At 45.4% G+C, this 26,167-nt stretch overlaps 2 protein-coding genes and 1 long non-coding RNA gene across 4 annotated transcripts in view; 2 read left to right on the top strand and 1 right to left on the bottom strand.

Moving 5' to 3' along the window:
* Positions 1–26,167, top strand: part of LOC144326116 (uncharacterized) — a 276,840-nt gene that overhangs the window by 2,601 nt on the left and 248,072 nt on the right. The window lies entirely within an intron of this gene.
* On the bottom strand, positions 1,614–6,154 carry BBLN (bublin coiled coil protein). Its single transcript, XM_028714961.2, has 2 exons — positions 5,997–6,154; positions 1,614–2,598 (listed from the first exon to the last, which is right to left on the bottom strand). Exons 1-2 carry the CDS (start codon positions 6,091–6,093, stop codon positions 2,405–2,407), a joined length of 291 nt encoding a protein of 96 aa, XP_028570794.1. The 5' UTR covers positions 6,094–6,154; the 3' UTR covers positions 1,614–2,404.
* On the top strand, positions 5,845–25,348 carry PTGES2 (prostaglandin E synthase 2). Of its 2 annotated transcripts, XM_028714959.2 has the most exons (8): positions 5,845–5,862; positions 11,227–11,335; positions 15,001–15,195; positions 16,458–16,513; positions 17,373–17,522; positions 19,395–19,595; positions 21,429–21,546; positions 23,664–25,348. In XM_028714959.2, exons 3-8 carry the CDS (start codon positions 15,124–15,126, stop codon positions 23,805–23,807), a joined length of 741 nt encoding a protein of 246 aa, XP_028570792.1. In that variant the 5' UTR covers positions 5,845–5,862; positions 11,227–11,335; positions 15,001–15,123; the 3' UTR covers positions 23,808–25,348. The 2 variants fall into 2 exon arrangements, with proteins under 2 accessions (XP_028570792.1, XP_028570791.2); XM_028714958.2 differs by lacking the exons at positions 5,845–5,862; positions 11,227–11,335 and adding an exon at positions 11,535–11,830.

Below are 26,167 nucleotides of genomic sequence, written 5' to 3'. Positions count from 1 at the left end.
AAGTAAAAGGAAAATAGGATTTTAAATCAGAAGCACTGCCCATCATGGCAAACAAGATACAACTCCACAATGTGCACGTCCACATTGTAAACTTTGGCTGCTTTTAAACCTGTTTATTGCCATCCCTTTGGCAAAGGAATTATGGGTAATCTGGTATGGGTGCCAGTCACTCACTGCAATCTATTATGAAATGAAGCAGGTTACTGAATTTAGAATTCTGCACATCCAGCGATTGCTATACCAAAGAACTATTGCCAGGAAATAAGCCTTGCAGTGGTGAGCATGTTTGCCAATGCAATTGCCAGCCCGGAAAGCTCATCAACTACCATTCCCCACTCCTCATTTAAAGGTGTTTATAAGAGACAGAGGTCTAATAACCAGGGCCGTCTTACCCATTAGGGTTAATAATAATAATAATAATAATAATAATAATAATAATAATATTTTTTTTTATACCTCGCCCTCCCCAGCCAAGGCCGGGCTCAGAGCAGCTTACAAGCAATAATAAAAACAAGTTGAATGATTACAACTTAAAAACAAAAATAAAATACAACATTAAAATAATGGAACATTAAAATATTAAAATGTAGCCTCATCGCAGGAGAAGAAGGAAAAGAAAAAAGAAAGAGAGGGAGGGAGGGAATCAAATTGGCTCCAAGCCCAAGGCCAGGTGGAACAACTCTGCCTTATAGACCCTGCGGAAAGAAATCAGATCCTGCAGGGCCCTTGTCTCATGAGGCAGAGCGTTCCACCAGACCGGAGCCAGAGTTGAAAAGGCCCTGGCTCTGGTTGAAGCCAATCTAACTTCCTTAGGGCCTGGGACCTCTAGAGTGTTGCTATTTATGGACCTTGAGGCTCTCCGTGGGGCATACCAGGAGAGGCGGTCCCGTAGGTACGAGGGTCCTAGGCCGTGAAGGGCTTTAAAGGTCAAAAGCAGCACCTTAAATCTGACCCTGTACTCCACCGGGAGCCAGTGCAGCTGGGAAAGCACTGGGTGAATATGCTCCCATGGCAGAGACCCCGTGAGGAGCCTCGCTGCAGCATTCTGTTAGTGGTGCCCTGCGCCACGGCGCCCACCCATCAGGGTGCCCAGCAGTGGGAGTCCGGGACCAATCAGGAACAGCTGTGAGGGCATGCTGGGCAACAGCAGCTCTTCCTACAGCCAGATGTGTTCTCTTGCTTCTCCCTCCTGCCTGCCCTGCAGCAGTAGCAGGGAGGATGGGGAGGGGCACCGAGAACGTCGCCCCCAGTCCTTCCGCCCCCAGTCCTTCCGTTGAGAAAAAAGGTGGAGGAGGGATTCATTCAGATTTGGGGTGGGAGGGGAAAGCTATGGGGTGGTACACTACCATTAGGACTCAGTTCGGAGGTAAGGATGGACTCAAGAGCATACTCTCCATGCAGTTGGTTAAAAACAAACACCAACAAAAAGTCATTTAAAGACGGGGGCGGGTTTTAAGGGCCTATTAGATTCAGCAGGGCTTACTGTCAGGTAAGTGCAGTTAGTTTTGCATCCTTTTTAGGTTCAGGATGTCACTGCTTTACACCCACACCCACCCACCCAATATTTGAAAACGTCATCTTTGTACTTAAACACAAAATGGCCGGGAACTTCATTCTCTGTGTCTTTATCAATTTATTTAAAGAACAACAAACTGGTGATCGCTTTAACTTTTTGATATGTGTTGATTTGAATCATGAGAATGAATTAGAAGAACAGCTGAGTCTTGAATGAGTCTTGCTTTGGAATTGAGGACTTCACTAGATCTTCTGCCTTTTCATTTTATTTTGTTCTAAGGACTTGTTAGAGATAATGTGTAAGCGTGGTGTCAGCTCCCTAAAAGAAAATCCTATACGTGCTCTGGGAAACGGGAGTGTGTGTGTGTGTGGTGTGTGTGTGTGTAGGGCCGCCAGAGGGATCTTTGCACCACAGCGCCGGATATGCTTAAGATGGCCCTGCTAACAACCAACAATTTCTGTCAAAACTAAGGAGACTTGTTTCATGTATCTCATCATGGAACTACGTCTAGCCAGACAGAACTAGGGGCTAGCAACCTTGGGAATCAGATTTTCCTCAAGAGCCTTCCAATTCTTGACATGGTAAATTCATCCAGAAAGGACACAGCTCAACGTAAATTCTGACGTGTGATTCAGCTTAGACCTATCCAGTTCTTGCCCTCTACCCTTCACAAACAAGCAGACCCCATTTCCTTGAGAGCTTAACAACATAAGCAGCCATAACCACAACTCCGGAGGAGAGAAGAGCAGGTAGGAGATATTTAAAACAAACACACGAACCAAAAGCACCTTTTCTACTCAAACTAACCCCATGGTGAAGGGGAGGTCCCACTGGAAGCAGCAACCATGTGCCTACACCTCCTTTTATCCCACACAAGGTTGGTGGACACTAAGTGTCTGGCTCAGGTCTCTGCGTGTCGTTCTCCCCATCCTCGCCTTCGCTCAGCTGCTGCAGCTCCAGGCGTGTCTGACGGTTGCATTCCAACAGCTCCTTCAAGCGGGCGTGCAGGTGGTCGTTCTTCTCCTCCAGGTGATCCAAACAAGAGTTGATTTGGTCCAGCATAGAATTTATAGCTGCATATTCTGGTTGGGGAAAGCAGAGAGAGAGGGAGTAAGATGACCTGAGTACAGTGGTGCCCTGCAAGACGAATGCCTCGCAAGACGAAATACTCGCTAGACGAAAGGGTTTTCCGTTTTTTGAGTCGTTCCGCAAGACGAATTTCCCTATGGGCTTGCTTCGCAAGACGAAACGTCTTGCGAGTTCTTGCGAGTTTGTTTCCTTTTTCTTAAAGCCGCTAAGCCGCTAATAGCTGTGCTTCGCAAGACGAAAAAACTGCAAGACGAAGAGACTCGCGGAACGGATTAATTTCGTCTTGCGAGGCACCACTGTACAAAAATCAGACCTTTTGTTCTAGCATGAATTGACAGTGCAAAATTAAGTCAGTGGCACCCACAAACAGAATAAGACCTGGGTTCAAGGTCCATATCAACCAGAGAGCTGCTAATTCAGGGGTGGGGAAGCCACTTCCCTCTTAATTCTGCTGGACTACAACATCATTTCTGCAGGACTTGACATCTTTCCGCAGGGCCTGCAAGACAGAGCTGTTCCGCCTGGCCTTTGGTTTGGACTCAGTCTGACCCTTATGTTTCCCTCCCCTTATGGTTTTGACTTTTAAAATGAGGCTGCATTTTAACCTGTATTTTAAATTGGTTTTTTTTTTCTTTATTATGTTTTTACTGAAATTTTATTGGTATTAGGCACCCTGAGCCTCGCTCTGGCCAGGGAGGGCGGGGTATAAATAAAATTTATTATTATTATTATTATTATCATCAACATCATCCCAATGGAAGTCCAATACTTCGGAGGCCACAGAATCCACTTGAAACAGGTTGTCCAGCAGGCACAGAAAGACTCAACCGTGGGATTTAACTGAATAGATCAAATCAACAAAAATGTACACATGGGGGGAAACCAGTTTTAAACTACCGTACGTGCAGCAAACTGCAGCTGTACTTGTATGGAAAATTATTCTAAAGTGTTTAAATCTGCCCTGTTACCAGGCAGAGACTTTAAAGAAAAAAATTTATTTAAATAATTTAAATCAATCAAACTGCCTCTGGGGACTTCAGGTCTAAGAGCCACAGCCAATGGTAAATGGGTACAGGATTGTAACCAGAGTTAGACTTGTCCTCCAAACATGCACACATTTGGTGCGCTAAGAGTGAGAACAGTCAAGCTAAGACTTTCCCCTGATGTGATATCTTTCCATCTGAAGGGATTTGGTAGAGTTGCATGAAGTAAACCCTTCAACAATAGGAGTCCCCAACCCTGTCAGTCTGAAAATCCACTGCCCAGACATAGTTTGACCAGACTATTATTATTTATTCTTTAAACTCCATATGAGGATCACAGGACAGTTTACAACACAAAAACACAGAAATGCATAGTCTAGTAGCAAACAAAAACAATACCACCACCCCTAGTCCATAGATTGTTCAGCCATAGGCCTGGTAGAAGAGGTATGTTTTCACCTGGTGCCTAAATGTATGCAATGAAGGCTCCAGGTGAGCCTCCCTGGAAAGAGCATTCCACAAATGGGGAGCCACTGCAGAGAAGGCCCTGTTCTCATGTTGCCACCCTCTGGACCTCTTGTGGAGGAAGCACACAAAGAAGGGCCTCAGAGGATGATTGCAGGGTCCAAGACTGTTTATACGAGGAGAGGCAGTCCTGGAGGTATGGTGGTCCTGAGCTATTTAAGGCTTCATAGGTCAAAACCAGCACTTTGAATTGGACCTGGAAACCAACTGGCAGCTAGTTCAGTTGGGCCAGGATCAGTGTAATATGTCCAACCGTCTTGCTCCTTGAGCAATGTCGCTGTTGAATTCTGCACCAGATTTCTGAAGTTTCTGAACTGTCTCCAGAGGCGGCCCCACAGAGGCAGCCCCAGGTATAACGCTGACCTAGAAGTTACCAGAGCACGGACAACAGAAGTTAGGCTATCCTTGTTCAGATAGGGGAGCAGCTGGGTCACCAGCCAAAGCTGATGGGAGGCACTCTGTGAATAACTAAAACGAATAATGAAGCCTAGAAATCAGTAAGAATGGTTCCAGATTTGTTAATAATAATAATAATAATAATAATAATAATAATAATAATAATAATAATAATAAATTATTTATACCCCACCCATCTGGCTGGGTTTCCCCAGCCACTCTGGGTGGCTTTCAATGGAATATTAAAATACAATAGTCTATTAAATATTAAAAGCTTCCCTGAACAGGGCTGCCTTCAGATGTCTTCTAAAAGTCTGGTAGTTGTTCTTCTCTTTGACATCTGCTGGGAGGGCGTTCCACAGGGCGGGTGCCACCACCGAGAAGGCCCTCTGCCTGGTTCCCTGTAACTTGGCTTCTCACAGTGAGGGAAGTGCCAGAAGGCCCTCAGCGCTGGACCTCAGCGTCCAGGCAGAATGATGGGGGTGGAGACACTCCTTCAGATATACTGGACCGAGGCCGTTTAGGGCTTTAAAGGTCAGCACCAACACTTTGAATTGTGCTCGGAAATGTACTGGGAGCCTGGACATAGTAGTTTTCTACAGGAAGGGATTATGGTTATTTAATATTGAGGAAAGCTAGACTATGGGGAGCCTGTACTTGTATGGTAAAGAGGCACAGATCCTACAGGTTACTCAGCGAGGCTCAAACCTACCTAACTCCTAATGCTGCAATCCTATACGTGCTCTGTAAGGTAAAGGTAAAGGGATCCCTGACCATTAGGTCCAGTCGTGACCGACTCTGGGGTTGCGGTGCTCATCTCGCTTTATTGGCCCAGGGAGCTGGCGTAAAGCTTCCGGGTCATGTGGCCAGCATGACTAAGCCGCTTCTGGCGACCGCTTCTGGCGAACCAGAGCAGCGCACGGAAATGCCATTTACCTTCCCGCTGGAGTGGTACTTATTTATCTACTTGCACTTTGATGTGCTTTCAAACTGCTAGGTTGGCAGGAGCAGGGACCAAGCAACGGGAGCTCACCCCGTCGTGGGGATTCGAACTGCAGACCTTCTGATTGGCAAGCCCTAGGCTCTGTGGTTTAACCCACAGCGCCACCCACGTCCCGTGCTCTGTACCAGGGGCCAAATGCAGTCTCTTTACCTGACCATCAGGACCCTCCCCGGACCGCACCTCTCGAGAACCCCGCCTCACCCGCTCCTTGAGCATTATTTCCTTGGCTGGAACGTGCCCTTGAACTCTGACAACAACTCTTGCTCGCCTGAGTAAGAGAGGAGCGTGTGAAAACCAGCCATCACAAAGGTAGAACTGACGTTTGCGAGGGCCGGAGGGTTTGATCTCAGGTAAGTGCATGTAGGATCCCGCACCGATATGACTGAAGGCTTAGAAACTGCGCTGTCAAACCCAGCCAGCGAGGATGGAGGGCTGTGTTGAAAAGGGGACATGGCGGGAGGGGACATGGCGGGAGGGGGGTTACCTGCCTCCCCGAAGCCATTGTGGTCCTCGCCGTCCTCCCGCTCCTCTTCCTCGCCCCTCCCCAGGCTCAGGTGCGGCTCTCCATTGGGGCCTGACATTGCTGCCCAGGCGAGCACGGAAATCGCCTCCCAGGTTTGCAAAGCAAGTGGGTGTGTAAGGGGTTAAGCCCCGCCCCTTACTTCCCGGATGGAAGGCGGAGACGCTGTTGCAAAGGAGCGAGCCACGCCCCCTTTTTCCCACGCTCACTGCTTTCATTGAGCCCTCTAGCTAGGGCTTTTCAGCCTTGACGGAGCGGGGTAGAAGGAGAACCGAGCTGTCAAAAAGGAAGTAAACACCCCAAGTGTAAAAGTAAATAGTGTGTGTGGGATAGTACGTATTTTAAGTGGCAAGCTTTATCCACTTTCAAATCTATATTGGATTTGAAACTGGTTTCACGTCCGTGCGTCCCCCACCAGCAGTTTAATTTTTATTGGTTTTCATTTTCAAAAATAAAAATGTTGCTGCACAGAAATACAAATTTGTTTGCATATGCTCACAGCAACTGAAGGGAGGAACAGCAATCCAAAGATAAGTTAGCAGAAATTTAAAACTAAATACTGAATTTGCAGACAGTCATTGGAGAAAACCCGAGCAGTTAATTTGCAATGTGATATTGTTATGCGGTATGATGTTAAACTGGAGAATACAGAAAAGCAATAGATTAAAAAGCTGTCGGTATTTTGGATTTACATGTTTCACTTTCCGTCTCTTCACTACTAGATGCGCATATGTGAATTAAAACTAAAAAATAATAAGGAATGAAGGAGAAGAGAATGATGAGGGGGGAGGAGGTAAAATAATTTAGACATGACAGACTGCATTACGCACTGCAGGTACTGCTCTGCCACATGCTCCATCATTTGTGTAACTGATAAAATCACACCAAACCACATAGAAATTTTGTCCTCTTGCCATTTTAAATTTTTGTGTCTGTTAGAAATTGGTTTCATTTATGGAATTCGTTGGACACGGGTGGCGCTGTGGGTAAAACCTCAGCGCCTAGGACTTGCCGATTGCATGGTCGGCGGTTCGAATCCCCGCGGCGGGGTGCGCTCCCGTCGTTCGGTCCCAGCGCCTACCAACCTAGCAGTTCGAAAGCACCCCCGGGTGCAAGTAGATAAATAGGGACCACTTACCAGAGGGAAGGTAAACGTACTGAAGTGTTATGTACTGAAGTTCTCACCCTGGGCCAGCAGGGGGATACTGTAGATAGTTCAGGTCCACATATGCAAATAAGGGATCGAAAGTGACGTTCAGTGATTGGATAGTTACAGAAAATGGTTACTGTTGCGTTCTAGTGGAGCTCTATATAAGCAGGCTGACTGAACCCTTCAGTTCAGTTCTGGCCTGGCCTGTGAATAAACAAGACCTGTTTGAAGAATCGCTGTGTCCTCTGATATGTTCACCCACAACTTAACACTGGCGACGAAGGTGGGATGGATGGACAACAGAGCACAGCCAGATGCAGCCACCCTCTGAATGAGGAGCCAACACAGAAAAGGCCCGTTCTAGTGTTGCCACCCTCGGGACCTCTCATAGGAGGCACACAAAGAAGTGTTTTCAATGATGCAGGGTTCAAGTTAGTTCATACACAGTGGAACCTCGTTTGTCAAACATAATCCGTTCTGGAAGACTGTTCGACTTCCGAAACGTTCAGCAAACGAAGCGCAAAGGGCGGTTGGCAAAGTTAATGCAGAAAAAAAGGGGGGGGGAATGCAGCGGAAGCCGTTTGAGTTCTAAGGCGTGCTCGAAAATGGAAGCAATTACTTCCGGGTTTTTGGCGTCCAGAAACCGAAATGTTCGGCTTCCAAGATGCTCAAAAACTGAGGTGCCGCTGCATTGTATTTTTATGCAATATATTATATATTGATTAAAACATTGGTTTTAATTATGATTGCACAACATGCAGTGGTAGCAACTCCTGAGAAGTAAAATTTCACTTAGTGAAAAGTTAAAGCAGATTAAAGGTGCTTTCAAGGTGTCACTATTGTGGGGTGGAGTTCAATCACCTGCTGGCAACTTTAGGTTGTCTTTGTTGATTTTGCTTATTCCATCTATATCCCACCTCTTCCTCCAAGGAGCTTGGGGTGGTGTCCGTGGTTCTCCCCCTCCTTATTTACCGTAATTCCCACAACACAGGGTAGGTTAGGCTGAGAGGTAGCAACACACCCAGTGAGCCTTATGGCCAAGGAGGGTGGGTGTGGAATTTGAACCCTGGTCTCTCAAATCATAGTCTGGCACTCTAACCACTCTAACCAAAATGTGGGGTATAAATAAATACATTAAAAATATTAATGTTAATGATGATGATGATGATGATGATGATGATAATAATAATAATAATAATAATAATAATAATAATAATAATAATAATAATAATAATTTTATTTATATCCCGCCCTCCCCAGCCGAAGCCGGGCTCAGGGCAGCTAACAACAATAAAATAATACAACATTCTAAAATCATTTCCTTATAAAATTAATTCAAATCAAATTGATGGCAACCATTGGGCTAGAGTTCTGTGAAGATTGCCAAAGGAGGGAGTCAGGCTGTGCCCTGGCCAAAGGCCTGGTGGAACAGCTCCGTCTTGCAGGCCCTGCGGAAAGATGTCAAGTCCCACAGGGCCCTAGACTCTTGTGACAGAGCGTTCCACCAGATTGGAGCCACAGCCCAAAATGCCGTGGTATTATGATAGTACCACACTGGCATATATGCAGATCATTTTTTATACATTTGGGATTATTTTGGGTGGTTTTCTTTTTGGTTTTTTTGTTCTGTTTTTACATTTGGGAGCATTTTACATTCATTTTTACTGTGAAGTCTCTTCAATGTATTTTATGAGAAGCAATTCATAGACTCCAATAAACGAACATTCATTGTGTTGCACTGTGCTGCAGTACACTCATCACACTGCAGTGTTAAAGGAGATTATTAGTACTAGTAGGAAGCAATTTCTAGGGGGAGCTGCCAGCCTCGTTTCCTGCGCCTTCAACTGAAAAAATCTGATCACCCTAATTGCATCTGAATTGACAGATGCAAGCTAATAGGCGGTCCCTGCAAGCATTGCGGAATCAATTTGGCGCCCTCCTGATGTTGGACTCTAACTCCCATCAGCCTCAGCCAGTGTGCATGATGGGAGCTGTAGTCCTACGCCACCGCGTAGGCTGCTCCTGACAAGGAGGTTGATGAGGGAGGGGAGTAAAGGTCAAAATCTGTGACTTTGACAAGCCACGCCCCTTCTGCTTAAATTATATGGTTATGGAGAGGGTGGGCACCAGGCGAAGATCGGAAGGGCGAGAAACTGTCTTCATAATTGGAAGCTGCACCGCAAAATGCATACAGATCCCCAAACTGGAGGCCTTTTTTTGTGTGTTTCTGAAGTTCCTCCTTTTGCAAAGAAAACAGGGAGGTTTTGTTTTGTCATGCTGGATTGTGTTTGAATTTTTATTGCAGGTTGCATAAACACTCTTGCAATGCTAGGGATAAGAGTTATTCTCAGTATCATAATCATAACCAACCCACTCATACCCACCTTAGTTTTCTTTCCAAGTAAAGCATGCATAGGTAAAGGGACCCTTGACCATTAGGTCCAGTCGTGACGGACTCTGGGGTTGCGGTGCTCATCTCGCTTTATTGGCCGAGGGAGCCGGCGTACAGCTTCCGGGTCATGTGGCCAGCATGACTAAGCCGCTTCTGGCGAACCAGAGCAGCGCATGGAAATGCCGTTTACTTTCCCGCCAGAGTGGTACCTATTTATCTACTTGCACTTTGATGTGCTTTCGAACTGCTAGGTTGGCAAGAGAAAGCATGTATAGGAGGCATAAGCCCTACTAAGTGCAATGAAAGAAACTGACACCCCTCCCCCAACACACACAAAGTGGGCGCTGCATCCCTGAGTGGACGGCTCAGGGCCCGCATGCCAGGCTGCAATCTCCCCTCCCCACGCACTTTCATGGGAGCATGACCCATCAAATTCGGTGCAACTTCCTTCCTGGTACCCCTACATTAGGGGCAACTAGCCTAGACAGGCGCAAGTGAGAGTAATCCCCCTTAAAATGATTCTCACAGCCTGATTTGCCTCAGGATTGAAGACATTTTCAGGTGAAGACATTTTCAGTCGTGTTTTCTTCTCCCTTTTTTACCCCTTGTAAAAAATATTTGTTGCTGCCGAATGTCATTTTCTTTTTCTAATTTATCTAAAATGTATAATCTATTGTTGGAGTGGCATACAGAGGATGAACAAGTTAAATCTGTGATGATAGATTGGGCAAGAGATGTGGGACATAACATAATGTTTGAAGACTGGGAAAGGTTGTGGAGGAAAGGGGTCAAGTTCACTGCCTGTACGGTGTTAAAGGAAAATATTATGAAAATGATGTATAGATGGTACTTAACTCCTGTAAAATTAGCAAAGATATATCACAACAGTGATAAATGTAAAGAAAAAAAGGAACCCTTTATCATATGTGGTGGACCTGCCCCAGAGTGAAAGACTTCTGGGAGAAGATTTATAATGAACTGAAAAAAATGTTGAAATATACATTTATTAAGAAACCAGAGGCCTTTCTTCTTGGAATAACAGGTTTGGAAATTGCCCAAGAAAGATGTTAGATTGTTTTTGTATGCCACAACTGCCGCTAGGATTTTATTGGCCAAGAATTGGAAAACACAAGAAGTGCCAAGTGTGGAGGAATGGCAGATGAAGATGATGGACTTTTGGGAGCTAGCCGACCTGACTGGAAGAGTTTGCGACCAGAAGGAGGAGGAGTACCAGGAGGAATGGATGAAATTTAAAGACTATTTAGCTAAATGTGCTAAGATAACTTAAACAGAAATACTTGCAAGTATCAGATTGGCAAAGGATTTAAATATGTGATGTTATAGAATAATATGTTTAAAGTTAAATATGAAAAGAAAGAAAGATGTTAATTGACTAAGTAAATCTTATGAGAAATTAGTTTTGGAAAACTGTTACAATGACATACATTGAAACTTAGCCAGGGGGATTTGAGGAAGTCACCTAACAACGTTAACAAAAGTGGAATTATTACAGTTAGCATTTATGTTTGTTTGTTTGTTTGTGTTTGTTATTAATTTGGAAAATTCAATAAAAAAATTGGGGGGGGGGGAGAATGTCATTTTCTTTTTCTGCATTATATTTCAGATCCCTTTCTGTATTTTTTTCATTTTAGTTTTTAACTTGTGAACCACGCAGAGGACTTTTGTCGTTAGGTGGCATATGAATGAATATTGGAGAGAAATAAACAAACAGATGATGGGAAGAACCACGTTGAGAAATAGGTGGGCGATAAACCCAATTCCTTACATTACTGCGCAGCGCGGCGCGTGCGATGCAATGCGATTTAAAAAAATAAATAAATCAGTGCGGTGCTGCGCACGTGCATTTCAGGCCGGAACTTCAAAAATCTTGCAAATCTGGTAGGGGCCCTGTCTCTTTAAATCCACTTTCGTTTTATTCCTAAACTTCGGGACCCTCCCGCGCCGCTTTTTTCCCTCCGGAGAGCGAAGATGGCAGCAGCGTCTTGCTGCGGCAGCTGCGTGAAGGGCTTCTGCCAAGTTGCGCGAAGGGGTCTCCTGGTCTCCGTGGGGGCCGGGAGCCGGGGCCGTTGCATCGCCTCCTCCGGCGCGGGCAGCTATGGGCGAGGCTGGCCCGGGGCAGGGAGACCCCTTCTGCTGGGGGCAGTCTTTGCCCTTGGGGGCGCCTTTGGCGCTTACCGGACCCTCCAGCGCCGCTTCCGAGGCCAGAAGCCTCTCGCGAGGCAAGAGGCGTCCAAGGTGAGGCGGGAAGGGAAGCGGAACGGGGCGCTCTCCTCCAGGGAAGGTTTCTGCCGGCGCCTCTTTCGTTGCGCGGCTCCTGAATGGCAGCGGGTTGGGCTAGATGACCACTGGGGGTACCCCTTCTCGTCTCCGCAGTTTTGTGAAGCTCCCTTCCAGCTGGTAACAAAGGAAGGAAGGGAGCTGGCTCGGAGCGGCCTGCTCTGGCTGGTAATGCGTTTGGCACCAGTTTGGCCGCACGTGCCAAAAAGTGCAGTGCAATGCAAGTGCATAATAATATACGCAGTGTTTTTTTCGGGGGGGGACGCAGGGGTACGCATACCCCCTAAACATTTTAGGAATCTTTGTATTTTTTGTCCATTTACTATATTTAGTTCCCCCGATTTGAACTTTCAAATTGTGATTTTCTTGAGTCAAAATGAGAGTACCCTAAACATCTTATTTTTTTAAGAAAAAAGCGCTGATAATATGTACCTAAAGCCTCTTGCCTCTCTGGGTGGAGGACAGAGGCAAGGGAGAGTGTGTAGAAGCTTCTACTTTAATATGGGTGAAATTTACATTCATTGGTCCACCCACTTTTGCCTAAGGCTCTGCCTGCAACTGGCATGTGGCCCTCAGAAACTTGCCTATGTGGAATTGTGGCCCTTGGGTCCACAGTGGCTGGCAGCAATGGCTCTGTTTCAGAGCAGGAGACATTCCCAGCTTGGAATTGCCACTGTGGGTTGAACCTGGGTCACAGCCCAGGTCATAAGGTGGGAGCAGAACGACCACCATACAGTTCTATGTGGAGAAAGGTGTTTGGGCTAAATAAGGGTTCTGGGTCTGCAAAGGTTGCAAATTGCTAACCCAAGCTATTGGTGGTCTTCAGCCAGTGAGTTAGGCTTGCAGACTGATCTCAGGTGAGCAGCAACAGCAGCATCACTGATACCATACTAATAAATGTATAAGTAAATTATTTTTAAAAATATTTCTGTGCTGTCATTTAAAGGTGGTGTCATTCAGGAGGTGGGGAACCATTTGAAATAGTGAATGCCCCATTCCAATAAAGCAGAGTTTTAAACAGTAGTTTAAAACTTGTTACCTGTTTCTGTGTTGTTTTCTCATGAAAATCAATTTTTAAAAATTAAAAAAAAAGAACTCTTGCCATCCATCTTACCTTGTAAGCAGTTTGAAACAGCCACCAGTGCAAACTGTTGTAGCTGATAAATAAAAGTGATTCTCCATTGCATCTGGAGGGGAAATGCGGATTTGAAAAGTTTGAGCATGAGGAACCTGACGCTTATTCCACATATTTGGAATAGGGATAGGGAACAGAAGAGCTGTGCTCAATCTGGCTGATTCCGCATTCCCCTTTATGATGTGTAGTAAGTGGATAGAGTCGGTCAGTCAGTTTTATTGCACATAGCCAAAGGCTGCCACAGAATCATTCAACAATTAAAAGAAAATACGCTGCATTAATACAAAAAAACTTAAAACATTTATATTATCAAGACATTACCTTCTCTAATCAGAGATATAAAAGTACCTTAATATACAGGTTAAGACATTAAACAATAAAATTTATAGGCTAAAATCATCACATGGCCACTAATATATTAAAAAAGAATGTTAATTAATACAATGTGCAATTATATTCGGAGTTTGGTGATAAAGGTAGAATATAACTTGATGTAGATAGGGTCAAATAAATTCATCTCCTTTACAGTTGGTGGCTACCTTGGCTATATAATTTGCTCTAATTTTTCTAGCAGCAGTTGCAAAGAGTGCTACACGCCAGGTCACATACTTATTTGTGTCTGCGAAGAGATATAAAAACACGTCAGAGGGGTTCTGGCCGGGGGACCTTGTCCTTATAGGTGCTAAAAATCTTTCTCTTGCTTCATTATATAAGGGGCAGCGCAAGATATAATGCATAAGGTCCTCTAATTCAGGACATCCCCTAATGCAAACACGTTCGTTTGTTGGTCTGCCTCTGTGTCTCCCATCTCTAGAAGCAGATAGACTAGAGGAAAGTGTTCCTCCCTCTCTCATCGCACTAGAAGTCAGGGTGGGACATCCAGTGAAGCTGAATGTTCAGGACCACCAGCGGAGAAAAAGAAGTCCCATCATGCAGTACATAATTAAACTAGGAAAGTCCCTTCCACAGAAGACGGTAATGGCCACCAACTTGGATGGCTTGGAAGCAGGACTGGACAAATTCACGGAGGAGAATGCTATCCATGGCTCCCAGGCCTGATGGCTATGCCTTGCTTCCACGGTTGGAGGCGCTAATAATAATAATAATAATAATAATAATAATAATAATAATAATTAATAATAATAATTTATTATTTATACCCCGCCCATCTGGCTGAGTTCCCCCAGCCACTCTGGGAAGCTTCCAATCGAGTGTTAAAAACAATACAGCATTAAATATTAAAAACTTCCCTAAACAGGGCTGCCTTCAGATGTCTTTTAAAGATGAGATAGCTGATTATTTCCTTCACATCTGAAGGGAGGGCGTTCCACAGGGCGGGCGCCACTACCGAGAAGGCCCTCTGTCTGGTTCCCTGTAACCTCACTTCTCGCAGTGAGGGAACCACCAGAAGGCCCTCGGCGCTGGACCTCAGTGTCCGGGCTGAATGATGGGGGTGGAGACGCTCCTTCAGGTATACTGGACTGAGGCCGTTTAGGGCTTTAAAGGTCAGCACCAACACTTTGAATTGTGCTTGGAAACGTACTGGGAGCTAATGCAGATCTCTCAGGACCGGTGTTATGTGGTCCTGACGGCCTCTCCCAGCCACCAGTTTTTTGCTTTTGAATGCCAGTTGCTGGAGAATGCCCTTGTGCTTGGGAACTTCTCATGGGGGCATCTGGGTGGCCACCCTGAGAACCAGATGCCGGATGAAGTGGACCCCCTTGGACTGATCCAGCAGAGCTCTTCTATTCTTATGTTCCTCAAAGTGGCCTGGGGGGTGCTGCCAGGAAGCCCCCCACCTCAGTAGAGAGCCAAAGCAAGGGTACTCGGGGTAGACTGCCTCTGGCCGTGAGGGCTCCTTTAAGCCGTCGTAATAAGCAGCTTTTTGTAGCCTTATTCCTCTGCCTGTGATAAACGCTGCTTTTTTTGGGAGGGGGGGGGAGGTATTTCTTTAGCCAGATTAGTGATGCCCTTGACATCTCTGCCTGTTCAGCTCCCAGAGGAGAACCTGCAGCTGACCCTCTACCAGTACAAGACCTGCCCCTTCTGCAGCAAGGTCCGAGCTTTCCTGGATTATCATGGGCTGCCTTATGAAGTCGTGGAGGTGAATCCAGTCATGCAGAAGGAGATTAAGTTCTCTGCCTACAGGAAAGTGCCCATTCTCCTTGCCAGCGCTGGAAGCACAGTGGTGAGTTTCTGGTTGGGCAATTTAAGCTCCTTGGTTTATTGTACCTGGTGTGCCTGTTGCAGGGGGTGCAGAGAAGGGCCTAATATTCCAAGGGGATTCATAGTGTGTTTTAATTATGGATTTTTATACTATATATATTATATATTTTATATATTATATATATATCGTTCCTACGGGACCGCCTCTCCCGGTATGCCCCACGGAGAGCCTCAAGGTCCATAAATAGCAACACCCTACAGGTCCCGGGCCCTAAGGAAGTCAGATTAGCCTCAACCAGAGCCAGGGCCTTTTCAGCACTGGCCCCGGCCTGGTGGAACGCTCTGCCTCATGAGACCAGGGCCCTGCAGGATCTGATTTCTTTCCACAGGGCCTGTAAGACAGAGTTGTTCCGCCTGGCCTTTGGCTTGGAGCCAATTTGATTCCCTCCCTCCTTCCCTCTCTTTCTTTTTCCTTTTTCCTTTCTCCTCCTGTGATGTGGCTGCATTTTAATATTTTAATGTTTCAATATTTTAATGTTGTATTTTAATCTTGTTTTTAAGTTGTAATCATTCAACTTGTTTTTATTATTACTTGTTAGCCACTCTGAGCCCGGCCTTGGCTGGGGAGGGCGGGGTATAAATAAATTATTATTATTATTATTATTATTATTATTATTATTATTATTATTCATAATCAAGTGGGGTCTTGAACCCTGGTCTCCTAAGTCCCAGTCCAACATGCTAACCAATACTGCCCCCACCCCTCCGGCATGATCTTTCGCTTTGGAAGTCTGAAGACAACTTCATTCACCTTTTTTAAAATTAAAAAAAGATGGTCAAGCACCAGTGAACAATAACTGACTCGTTTAATTTGGAGCATGTAAGCTTGCATTAATTTTATTGTGTCTACCTGATATTATCATGGTGTCTACCAAAGCAATGTAATGCATTTAAATACAGGATCAAAACTCTAAAGCAGAGCTTTCCAAACGTTTCATGTTGATGACACATTGTTTAGAGATGCGTCATTTCGTAATACGGTAATTCCGCTTCACTAGCAAACTGGAGATTCAACCAACCTCTTTCCATCTGGGAAGAGCACAGGGAGCGTTCACACGACACATCTATAAACTGGAGCCAACACACTAACTTGTTGCGGCACACAGTTTGGAAAGCTCTGCCCTAAAGACAAAGCCTCTTCTAGGTTTGGTACCTACATGGATGGATCAAGTTTTTGTGTAACACTGTGCTTCGCTCTCTCTCTCCCCCCCCCCCATCCCCCAGCAATTGAATGACTCTTCTGTGATCATCAGTGCATTTAAAACCTACCTCGTTTCCAGGTAAGGGATTTTTAAAAAAAGAATAAGATGCTGAGCTTATTACAAATAAAACCATCCTTATGTGTCTACAGATTGGTTTTTGTATCCCTTTATGATGCTGCGGTTTTAGGACTTGCACCAAACACAAACTTGTCTGAAACTGGCCCCCCCCCCCCCCCCAAATATGGAACCTAATCTTCTAGGGTAAAATAAGCTCCGGGAACAAAGGAATAGCAACTTTTACTTGACTTGGTTTAGTTTTGTACACTGCTAAAACGATCATGGAGTTAGGACCCCACCATTCCAGAAGAACCCACGGATACACACTAGCTTCAGATAAATCTTGTACTCTGGGGGTGGGGGGAGTACTTTTATGTATGTTGCACTTGAAAAGTGAAAAATAAAGGTGTGCTTTAAAAAAGAAGAAGCCATAATTAATTATTAGCTTCACCGCTGAATTGATTTGAGGCTGGGTCCTAGTTGGGTATTTCCCAGGTTGGCGTTTTGTGTGTGTGCAGCTCTTGAAACTAACAGATTACATTATCCATTTATGAAGCTCAGGATTTTATTTTTTTGTTTCTTAGAATTCTTAAGCAATGCTGGGTACTTTCAGCTAGTCTGCTATATATTTTGGAAGGTTCACACCATTTTGAACCAATATGGCAGACGGAACCTTTCAAAACAGCACTGATTCTCTTGTTGTTTCTTCCAAGTGGTGCCCAGAAATGATTGGTCAGAGTTAGTCTAACGTAGCCATTGTCTTATTTCAGGAGATGTTCTTATTGAATCCCTCTCCTTCTGCCACTGCCTGGTCATGGGATGGGGAGGATGGAATATAAAGTGTGTGGTTGTTCTTTGACTTCTGCTTTTATTTCCCCAGGAGGGGTTTGGACGAGATTATGTCATACTACCCTGCTATGAAAGCCACAAATGACCGGGGCAAGGAGGTGATTGAGTATGGCAACAAATACTGGCTTATGCTGGATGAAAAGGAGACTCGGAATCTTTATCCTGTCAAGGAAGCAAGGGTGTAGGTATTAACACAGAGACCCTTCCTTGGACAGCACAGTCTCGATCCTGCTGCCCCACGGCCGCTATTGTATAAGGAAAAACAGTTATGCAAGCTGTCCTTTTGATTATCTGTGTGTTCAGAAAAGTATGGGAGTCCCCACCCAAATTATCACTTCAGAATGTGAGTGGGGATGGCTTGATTGCATGCTACCCTGTCCCCAAAAGCAGCTTATTAGAGAAAAATATTATACAGTGGTGCCTCGCAAGACGAAAAGAATCCGTTCCGTGATTCTCTTCGTCTAGCGGTTTTTTCATCTTGCGAAGCAACCCCATTAGCGGCTAAGAGGATTAGCGCTATTAGCGATTTAGCGGCTTAGCGGCTATTAAAGGATTAGCGGCTAAGCTGCTAAAAGGCTATTAGTGGCTTAGCGGCTTTGAAAAAGGGGGGGTAGTGGGGGGGGAAATGGCGAGACTCGCAAGACGTTTCCGTCTTGCGAAGCAAGCCCATAGGGAAATTCGTCTTGTGAAGCGCATCGCAAACGGAAAACCCTTTTGTCTAGCGGGTTTTTCGTCTTGCGAGGCATTCGTCTTGCAGGGCACCACTGTACAGTGGTACCTCAGGTTACATACGCTTCAGATTAATTACACTTCAGGTTACAGACTCCGCTAACCCAGAAATAGTGCTTCAGGTTAAGAACTTTGCTTCAGGATGAGAACAGAAATCTTGCTCCTGCGGCGCAGCAGCAGCAGGAAGCCCCATTAGCTAAAGTGGTGCTTCAGGTTAAGAACAGTTTCAGGTTAAGTACGGACCTCCGGAACGAATTAAGTACTTAACCCGAGGTACCACTGTACTAGGATCCTTCTCAGCAGGCTTCCAACTGACGTGGGAAATTCTTGACACAGATGAGCATATGATATCAGCAATTGTGCTGGGATGTAAGGATTCCCAGGACCCCTGAGGTATCCTGGACCCAAGTTGTTCTGGGCTTTGTAAATCAATATAAGAACCTTGAACCTGACTTGGTAGCAAATGGGCAGCTGTAGCAGCTGTTTTAACAGTGGCATTGCATGTTCTCACAACTAGAAGCTCCCATCAGCAATCTGGCTGCAGCATTCTGCACCAGCTGGAGCTTCTGAAACAGACCCATCGTGTGCACCGGAAGCATTTGCTGTGTAAAACAATAAGATGGTAAAAAATTGAAGTAAAATATATATGACGGTGAACTCAGTAATGTAAAACGTTATGTGTATTTTCTTGTACTTTGTTGCCATAGTGCACAGCAAACATGCTCTACTTTTCTATGAACAAATTATTTTGTCTTTCGGAAGCAGATTCCTCCCCTGTCCCAAGTCTTGTGCTGATCTTATTATTTATTTCATAAAATGTCTGTACATTTTGATGGTAAGACAAAACAATCTCAGAGTGGTTTAGCTGTGATCTGCTCTTATCTGTGTTTTGGAATGTGGTGCTGGGATCAGCCACTGTGTTGTTCTTTGGATATTGTTAGACTCCAACTCCCATCAACCCCAGCTAGCGTGGCCAATGGCCAGGGAGGGTGGAAGCTGTAATCCCAACAATACCTGGATACACCACGTTGGCTTCTGATCTGTAGAACCATAGAATTGCAGAGTTGGAAGGGACCCTGAGAACCATCTAGTCCAGCCCCCTGCAGTGCAGGAATAGGCAGCTGTCCCATGCAGGGATCAAACCAGCAACCTTGGTGTTATCAGCACCACATTCTAGCCAACTGAGCTATCCAGGCTAATAGTTTAGTTTTAAGGGCCTTCACAACCTGGCGGCACCATTTATCTCCCCACCCGGCTTTATCCAGCTCTTTGTCGTCTATCCCATGTGCAAAAAACGTATCGGCTTTTCCTGTCTTGTTTGCAGGGAGGAAATGAAATGGAGGCAGTGGGCGGACGATTGGCTTGTGCACCTCATCTCGCCCAATGTTTACCGCACGGCTGGCGAGGCCCTGGCATCTTTCGACTACATTGTGCATGAGGGCAAGTTTGGCACAATCGAAGGCTTCTTTGCCAAATACGTTGGGGCTGCTGCAATGTTCTTCATCAGCAAAAGGCTAAAGGCCAGGTTGGTGCTTCTGAAATTTTAAGGCTCAAGGGTGACATCTTCATTTTATCTTCCACTTCTTGACTTCAAGGACAGCCAGACTGCTGTCAGTTGTTGAGGCTAGTCAGGGGCGGCCCATCCCATTTTGCCCCATGGAGAAACCAAGTAGCAATGTAGTACGCAGGAACGCCCTGGCTCTTGCAGAACTTGGTGGGTGCCAATGCGTTCTCTAAAGCATGGGTAGGCAAACTAAGGCCCGGGGGCCGGCTCCGGCTCAATCGCCTTCTCAATCCAGCCTGCGGACGGTCCAGGAATCAGCGTGTTTTTACATGAGTATATTGTGTCCTTTTATTTAAAATTCTTCTCTGGGTTATTTGCGGGGCATAGGAATTTGTTCATTCCCTCCCTTCCCCAAAAAATATAGTCCGGCCCCCCACAAGGTCGGAGGTTTAGTGGACCGGCCACCTGCTGAAAAAGTTTGCTGACCCCTGCTGTAAAGCATAACTGCTCAGCTTCTCCAACCAGGGGTGGGGGAAATGAGTGGCCGGGTCACATGCCAGAACACCTCCCTCTCGCCACCGCCGGGGGGAAGCAGTGGGGCAGGCAGAGCTCTTCCTCTTGCACTTTTGCCATTGGGGTTCCTTGACATGGTTCCCTTTTATGTCTGCTTGTGTTTGACCAAGTCATTAACCTTAATGTCCGGCACATATTTAAAAAGCAAGGGGGCCTTAGGAATTCTTCCTGAAGTCAGTGAGATGATGATTCATCATGATGTACAGCAACCCTCCAGCTTCATTTTGCTGAGTAATGTGGGAACACATTTATATGCTAACTTCTTTATTTACTTGGCAGATTTTGTATCTCGCCTTTTTTGCCAAGACACCCAAACTGCTTTACAAATTTGAAACACTAAAAGAAAATAAAAGTGGGTCCTCTCATGCTGATTGAGAGCCGGTGATACAAGGTCCCTGGCCTGAGCTTGTCTATTCGGCTCATATGTTAGTGGTCTTAATATTACACCCGATTGCCTCTGTTTGAATTTATGTTCTTGGCAGGACCTGATGGCTGATCTGTCTTCAAGATCAGCAGTCCCTCTTCAGTTTGCTCAGGAAGCTTCAGCTGCCGTCCCACCTAGATAATTGTAAACGGATCCTAGATGGAATCGTATTCTAGAGTAGATCCATTGCAATCAATGCTCTGGTCTAACCTAAGTCCATTTATTTCAGTGAATCCACTTTGAGTATGACTTAGCCAGAGACAGCCCCTTTTCTGTTATCCTCCTTAAGATTCAGAATCCTTACAAGGATACTGTGATATTGTCATAATGGGTAGATTTGGGTAGTATCCAATGGTAGCCCTATTAAATTAATGGACATTACTAACTTTGGTAAGAACATAAAAGCCTTCTGCCTCAGGCCAATGACCCATCAAGTCCAGCTTCCTGTTCTCACAGTGGTCAACGTTATGGCCGTGGGAAACCTGCAAGTGCAACCTGGACAAGAGCACTCCCCTTCCCCACAACTGGTAACATTGATTAGAGTGGGTCTACTCTGAGTAGAACTTAGTTACCCATAACCCATTCTTATGAATTGAATTCCAGTGTGTTAATTTTTTCCGTAATTCGCTTTGCTTGCGGGAAGGTTTGAAAAAAATCTAATGAATTTACTAAGCTGATCGTATGTCTCTGTTTTTAGTTTTGTTGCTTCTTATCCCTAGACTTGGAATCTTAACCAAAAAAAAAAAAAGTTTGCTGTTTTGCAAGCTGTGTCTAAAGCTGAAGAAATGTGAATGAAGGAAATTCATCAGTTGTGGAAGCTTTAATGCCACCCCCCCCCCCCAATTCTCTCTCTGCAGGCACCACCTGCAGGATAATGTCAGGGAAGACTTGTACAAAGCAGTGGACGACTGGGTGGAAGCTGTCGGCCACCACAGAATGTTCATGGGCGGATCCCAGCCAAACCTTGCAGATCTGGTAAGGACCTGGCAAGTGGCCATTGGAAACCACCACCATTCTGGGGAGGAATGGTGGCAGGCTAGTCATCGACTGCTGACACTCCCATTGTTGTTTAGTTGTTTAGTCATGTCTGATTCTTTGTGACCCCATGGACCAGAACACGCCAGGCACTCCTGTCTTCCACTGCCTCCCGCAGTTTGGTCAAACTCATGTTGTAGCTTTGAGAACTCTGTCCAAACATCTCCTTGTGCCCTCCATCTTTCCCAACATCAGGGTCTTTTCCAGGGAGTCTTCTCTTCTCATGAGGTGGCCAGAGTACTGGAGCCTCAGCTTCCAGTGAGCACTCAGGGCTGATTTCCTTCAGAATGGATAGGTTTCATCTTCTTGCAGTCCATGGGACTCTCAAGAGTCTCCTCCAGCACCATAGAGATAATTAGGCAGTGATTAAAGGCAACCAAGGTATAAATCTTGATTGCCAAAACTCCCTTTTGAGATAAGTGGGGACAGAGATTAACCCCTCATGCTCAGAAGACATTCATCACACTGGGAACAAAGAAGTTTTCAGTGCGGGAGAAGTACAGGAGTAGCGATATTGTCCAGTGACACTCATTGTTGTGTCATCCCATCCCTCAGCGGTGAATGAAATTTAGTGAGACATGCCGGTATATCAGACAAAAAGCCACGATTCCGAATAATACAACAGGTACTTCAATGTGAAAGAGAAAATAGGGCGGAAGTAATTGTAATCCGGAAAACTAATACAGTGTTCTGCACAGGCGTCTGCCAGCTGGGGGAGGGCAAGGCACTTTGGGGTGGGGGGGCAAAGCTCTTAAGGAGGGAGCTGGGCCCCCTCAGTATTGGGTGGTAACTTTGCGTGGCACTTCAGCACATCACATTCTGTTGGTCCCCTCAATGGTGGGGGCAAGTTGGCACCTCTGGTTCTGCATATCTGAAGGCAACCAAGCCCCAGCAAGGCCCAGAGGGTGATCAGTAGGCCTCCTTCAGGACTTTGGCATCATAGAATCATAGACTTGGAAGGGACCCCAAGAGTCATCTAGTCCAACCCCATGCAATGCAGGAATCTCAGCTAAAGCATCCATGACAGATGGCCATCCAACCTCTGCTTAAAAACCTCCCAGGAAGGAGAGCCCACAACCCCCCGAAGGAGACCATTCCACTGTGGAACAGCTTTTATTGTCAGAAAGTTTTTTCTGATGTTTAGTCGGAATCTCCTTTTTTGTAACTTGAAGCCATACTGACTTCCTTATGCTGGATCCAGTTTAGGTGACACAAGCAGACCATGGCTTAGTTGCCAGCACTGTATTCTGGGCTTGTGTGTTTACTTCCTTGCCTGCTTCAAGGTTCAGTATAACTGCTTGCCATTGAACTTGAATCAGGGAATGCAGTGGTTACTGCAATGCATGGATTGCCTCCAAATCAGAATTGGAAGCCAAGTGGTGTTTCTGGCAAACTCTGCTTTGCTGCAAGCCATGTTTGCCAGTTCAGGCAGGCAGTGGCTAGCGGTGGTTGTTGCAAGCTGGGAAGGGCAGGGAGGTAACTGAGTCCATGAGCATGTGTACCAAGGGGACAGTCACAACTACAAACTGTGGCTTGGCTGTGATGTCAACTCCAAGCCATCCATTACCACTGAGTTAAAGTTGTGACTGGAAAGATGCAACACAAACTAGGCCTTTAGTAGAAAACGAAAGCTACGTCCAGAGGGAAGATGGGATCTGTTCCCTTTAAAACAGGGAAGTTGCTCTCCTTAACTTCAGTTCCATTAATTATGCTATGAAGTAATGTGAGTAATTGACCTATGTGCTGTGAAGGAGGCAAAAGAGGGAGTTGTATTTCCACCACAGGTCTCTAGGGCTTTGACGCACCCTTGTATGAGGGTACCCCAATAATTACGGGGTGTCCAAAATAGGGAATAGGTTGCTTGGGTCCTCAGTCTGATCCAGCAACGCTCTTCTTACGCTTCTATGCCCCGAGTCTTTGTCCAGTCCCTCCTTCTGAAGGTGTTCTTAGTTATGAGATGCTGGGAGTTGAAAATGGAAGCTTCTGCGATGCATGTGTTTTCCCACTTGTAGCTGATGTTCTTCTCACCAGTTTTCTTCTCTGTTCTGTCTGCACAGGCGGTTTATGGAGTTTTGCGCGTCATGGAAGGCTTGGAAGCTTTTGATGACATGATGACCCACACCAAGATCCAGCCTTGGTACCGTCGTATGGAGGCAGCCATTGGGCAGTCCAGAGTTGCCACACAGCACTCCAGATGCTAAAAACAACCCTTACATTGACCAGGAAAAGCTCATAAAGCAAAGCAGGACTTATTTATTTTTTAATTCCAAAGCCAAAAGGGGTGTATGCAATGAAAGTCCACCACCAAAGGGGTCTTGGAAAAAGCAGTGGAACATGACGCATGGACTATTATTTGTAGAAAGCCTTAAGGGTATCATACTTGCTGAGTGAATTTTGATTGTTAGGCCCTTACTAGGCCCTTCTGCTTTGGGAATTGACTTTGTTTTTCCAAGTGTCTAAAACAAACTTGTCTGTCTGCAAAATATTTGCTTGGTCCTGGAGGAGGTGGAAGAAGTGTTTTGCTAGGGGTTCATTCTGCTGGTGGGAAAGAGTCTGCCAGTTTGCAGGACACTGAGTCCTTCTTGTTGTTCAGAGTGAATAGATCTGAAGCCACACTCTCGTTGCTGCTTTTCTCTGGGTCCTGTATGGCATGTGGGAGTTCTCCATTACCAGACAGTTGACCCAGAGAGGGTAACACAAACAAATAAAGAACAGTTAGCAAATAGTGTGCAATATTTATCTGAAGCAGGTGCAGGGAGAAGGCTGAAGTTTCTGGAAATGTGCCTTTGGGATAAAATAATGGCATTCTAGGAAAGAATGAGAACAGAAGAGCCTTTACTCCTGCTACCCATCAAAGGGATCTGTCAGAATTTCCAGGTGAAAGGCAATTCCTTTTTAAATAAGGTGTGGTTTGTAAAATGTGGTGATGGCACACATCTGTGGTGTTCTGCCACGTAAAAGATTGTCTTAATGTTGGAGAAGGGTTGCAAAGTGTGAAGCAGCCCTCACACGTAGGAGGAGCACATGCAAGTTCTGCTCTTAAACCGACACATGCAAGTTCTGTTCTTAAACCAACAGACACGGCACACTTTGTAAAGCCTGGGCAAAGGGTTTCAGTTACAGTACTTAGTTCTTTAGAGGGGGAGGGGGAGGAAAGGGGGATACAAGTGACAGCTCAATTTAAAACTGGATTAAGTTTGTAGACTAGAGTTTCTTCAATGCAATTTGGCCTTTATTCGAGTCAGAGGCATACCTAGGTCCCTTGCACCCTTGGCAAGGAGCTGTCTTGGCACCTCCCCCCAGAAAAAAAACACCACTTTACTGCACTAGCCACATGAGAAATTCCTATATTTTTATGAGACCCAAGTACTCAAAGGATCTGGAAGAAGGGTGAGACAAGGAGGAAGGGTGAAATGTGCAAGAACACACACATGTACACCATACACTCCATATTCTAATAGGTGATTTTTGCACCTGGTGGGGGCTGGTTCCACCAACCCTTAGGGTTGCGCCACCATGTGCAGTAGGGCTTACTTTCAAACAAATGCACACACAAGGTTGTGCTGCTGTTGACACATGCTCTGCTTTGTTCAGCCTGATCCCGAATCATTTTTGGATTGCAACCCTGGATACGTACTCTGGTGTAGCTTCGCTGCAGAATTCAGATATGCAAACTCTGTCTTGGATAAAAGTATTGGTGTCAGTTGGGCTACTTGGAAATAAAGGTTTTCTTTTGATGGTAGAGCTTTCAGTGTCCTTATTGATCAGCTTCTATAACATGAAGCTAGCACATCTGATTACATTTCTAGACTAAAATGTTCCTACTGGGCTGGTTCCTTTGTAAGTGAACAGAGAACTTGCCCCTAAAATGTAACCTGCATTTATTCTTCCAATCCCTTTTTATCTGGTTTAATGCAGGTATCTTCTGGAGTTAATCTTGCATCCTTTCTCATCTCTTCAAAGCATTCTTCCTCCATCCCAGCACTCCAGTCCAAAACACACAGGCTGTATCTGCACATAACGCTAAGCCAAAAAGTGTGACTTGTTTGCCTGAGCACTCCCACTTTGCTCCTCTTTGCCACCAGTGCCAAAACAAACCACAAACAAGTTGGCTTAGCAGGATATCCAAATCGGGGATCATTGTATGTTTCATACTGAAACAAACCACCATCATTAGGCAGCTTGAAGCCATGGTTTGTTGTTGACTTTGCAATCAAGGTTTGTTAGGGCAAAACAAACTATGACCCCCCAGTTCATGCATTTTTTTTATTTGTTTGCTTGTTAAATTTATATATCACCCTTTATCCGAAGATCTCAGGGCGGTTCACAGAATAAAATAACAAGATAAAACACTGTAAGTAATTAAAACAAAGCAACAAAACAATACCCACCCTGCTTCCCACAGATACACTTAAAAGGCTGTAGGCCAAAGAGGAACATTTTCACCTGGCGCCTAAAAATATATAAACCTTCCTGGAAAGAACATTCCACAAACGGGGAGCCACTATAGAAAAGGTCCATTCTCGTGTTACCACCCTCCAGACCTCACGTGGAGGAGACA

Source organism: Podarcis muralis, chromosome Z, assembly GCF_964188315.1.
Source record: "Podarcis muralis chromosome Z, rPodMur119.hap1.1, whole genome shotgun sequence".
NCBI lineage: Eukaryota > Metazoa > Chordata > Lepidosauria > Squamata > Lacertidae > Podarcis > Podarcis muralis.
The sequence above is the reverse complement of the archived record's forward strand: the minus strand, read 5'-3'. Positions and strand labels throughout refer to the sequence as shown.

Coding starts and splice junctions, on each gene's coding strand:
- PTGES2 (XM_028714958.2), top strand. CDS start 11,564: ATGGCAGCAGCGTCTTGCTGCGGCAGCTGCGTGAAGGGCTTCTGCCAA. Junction 15,196..16,457: donor CCAGCGCTGGAAGCACAGTG/GTGAGTTTCTGG, acceptor CCCATCCCCCAG/CAATTGAATGACTCTTCTGT. Junction 19,596..21,428: donor AGCAAAAGGCTAAAGGCCAG/GTTGGTGCTTCT, acceptor CTCTCTCTGCAG/GCACCACCTGCAGGATAATG.
- BBLN (XM_028714961.2), bottom strand. CDS start 6,093: ATGTCAGGCCCCAATGGAGAGCCGCACCTGAGCCTGGGGAGGGGCGAG. Junction 2,599..5,996: donor CAATGGCTTCGGGGAGGCAG/GTAACCCCCCTC, acceptor TTCCCCAACCAG/AATATGCAGCTATAAATTCT.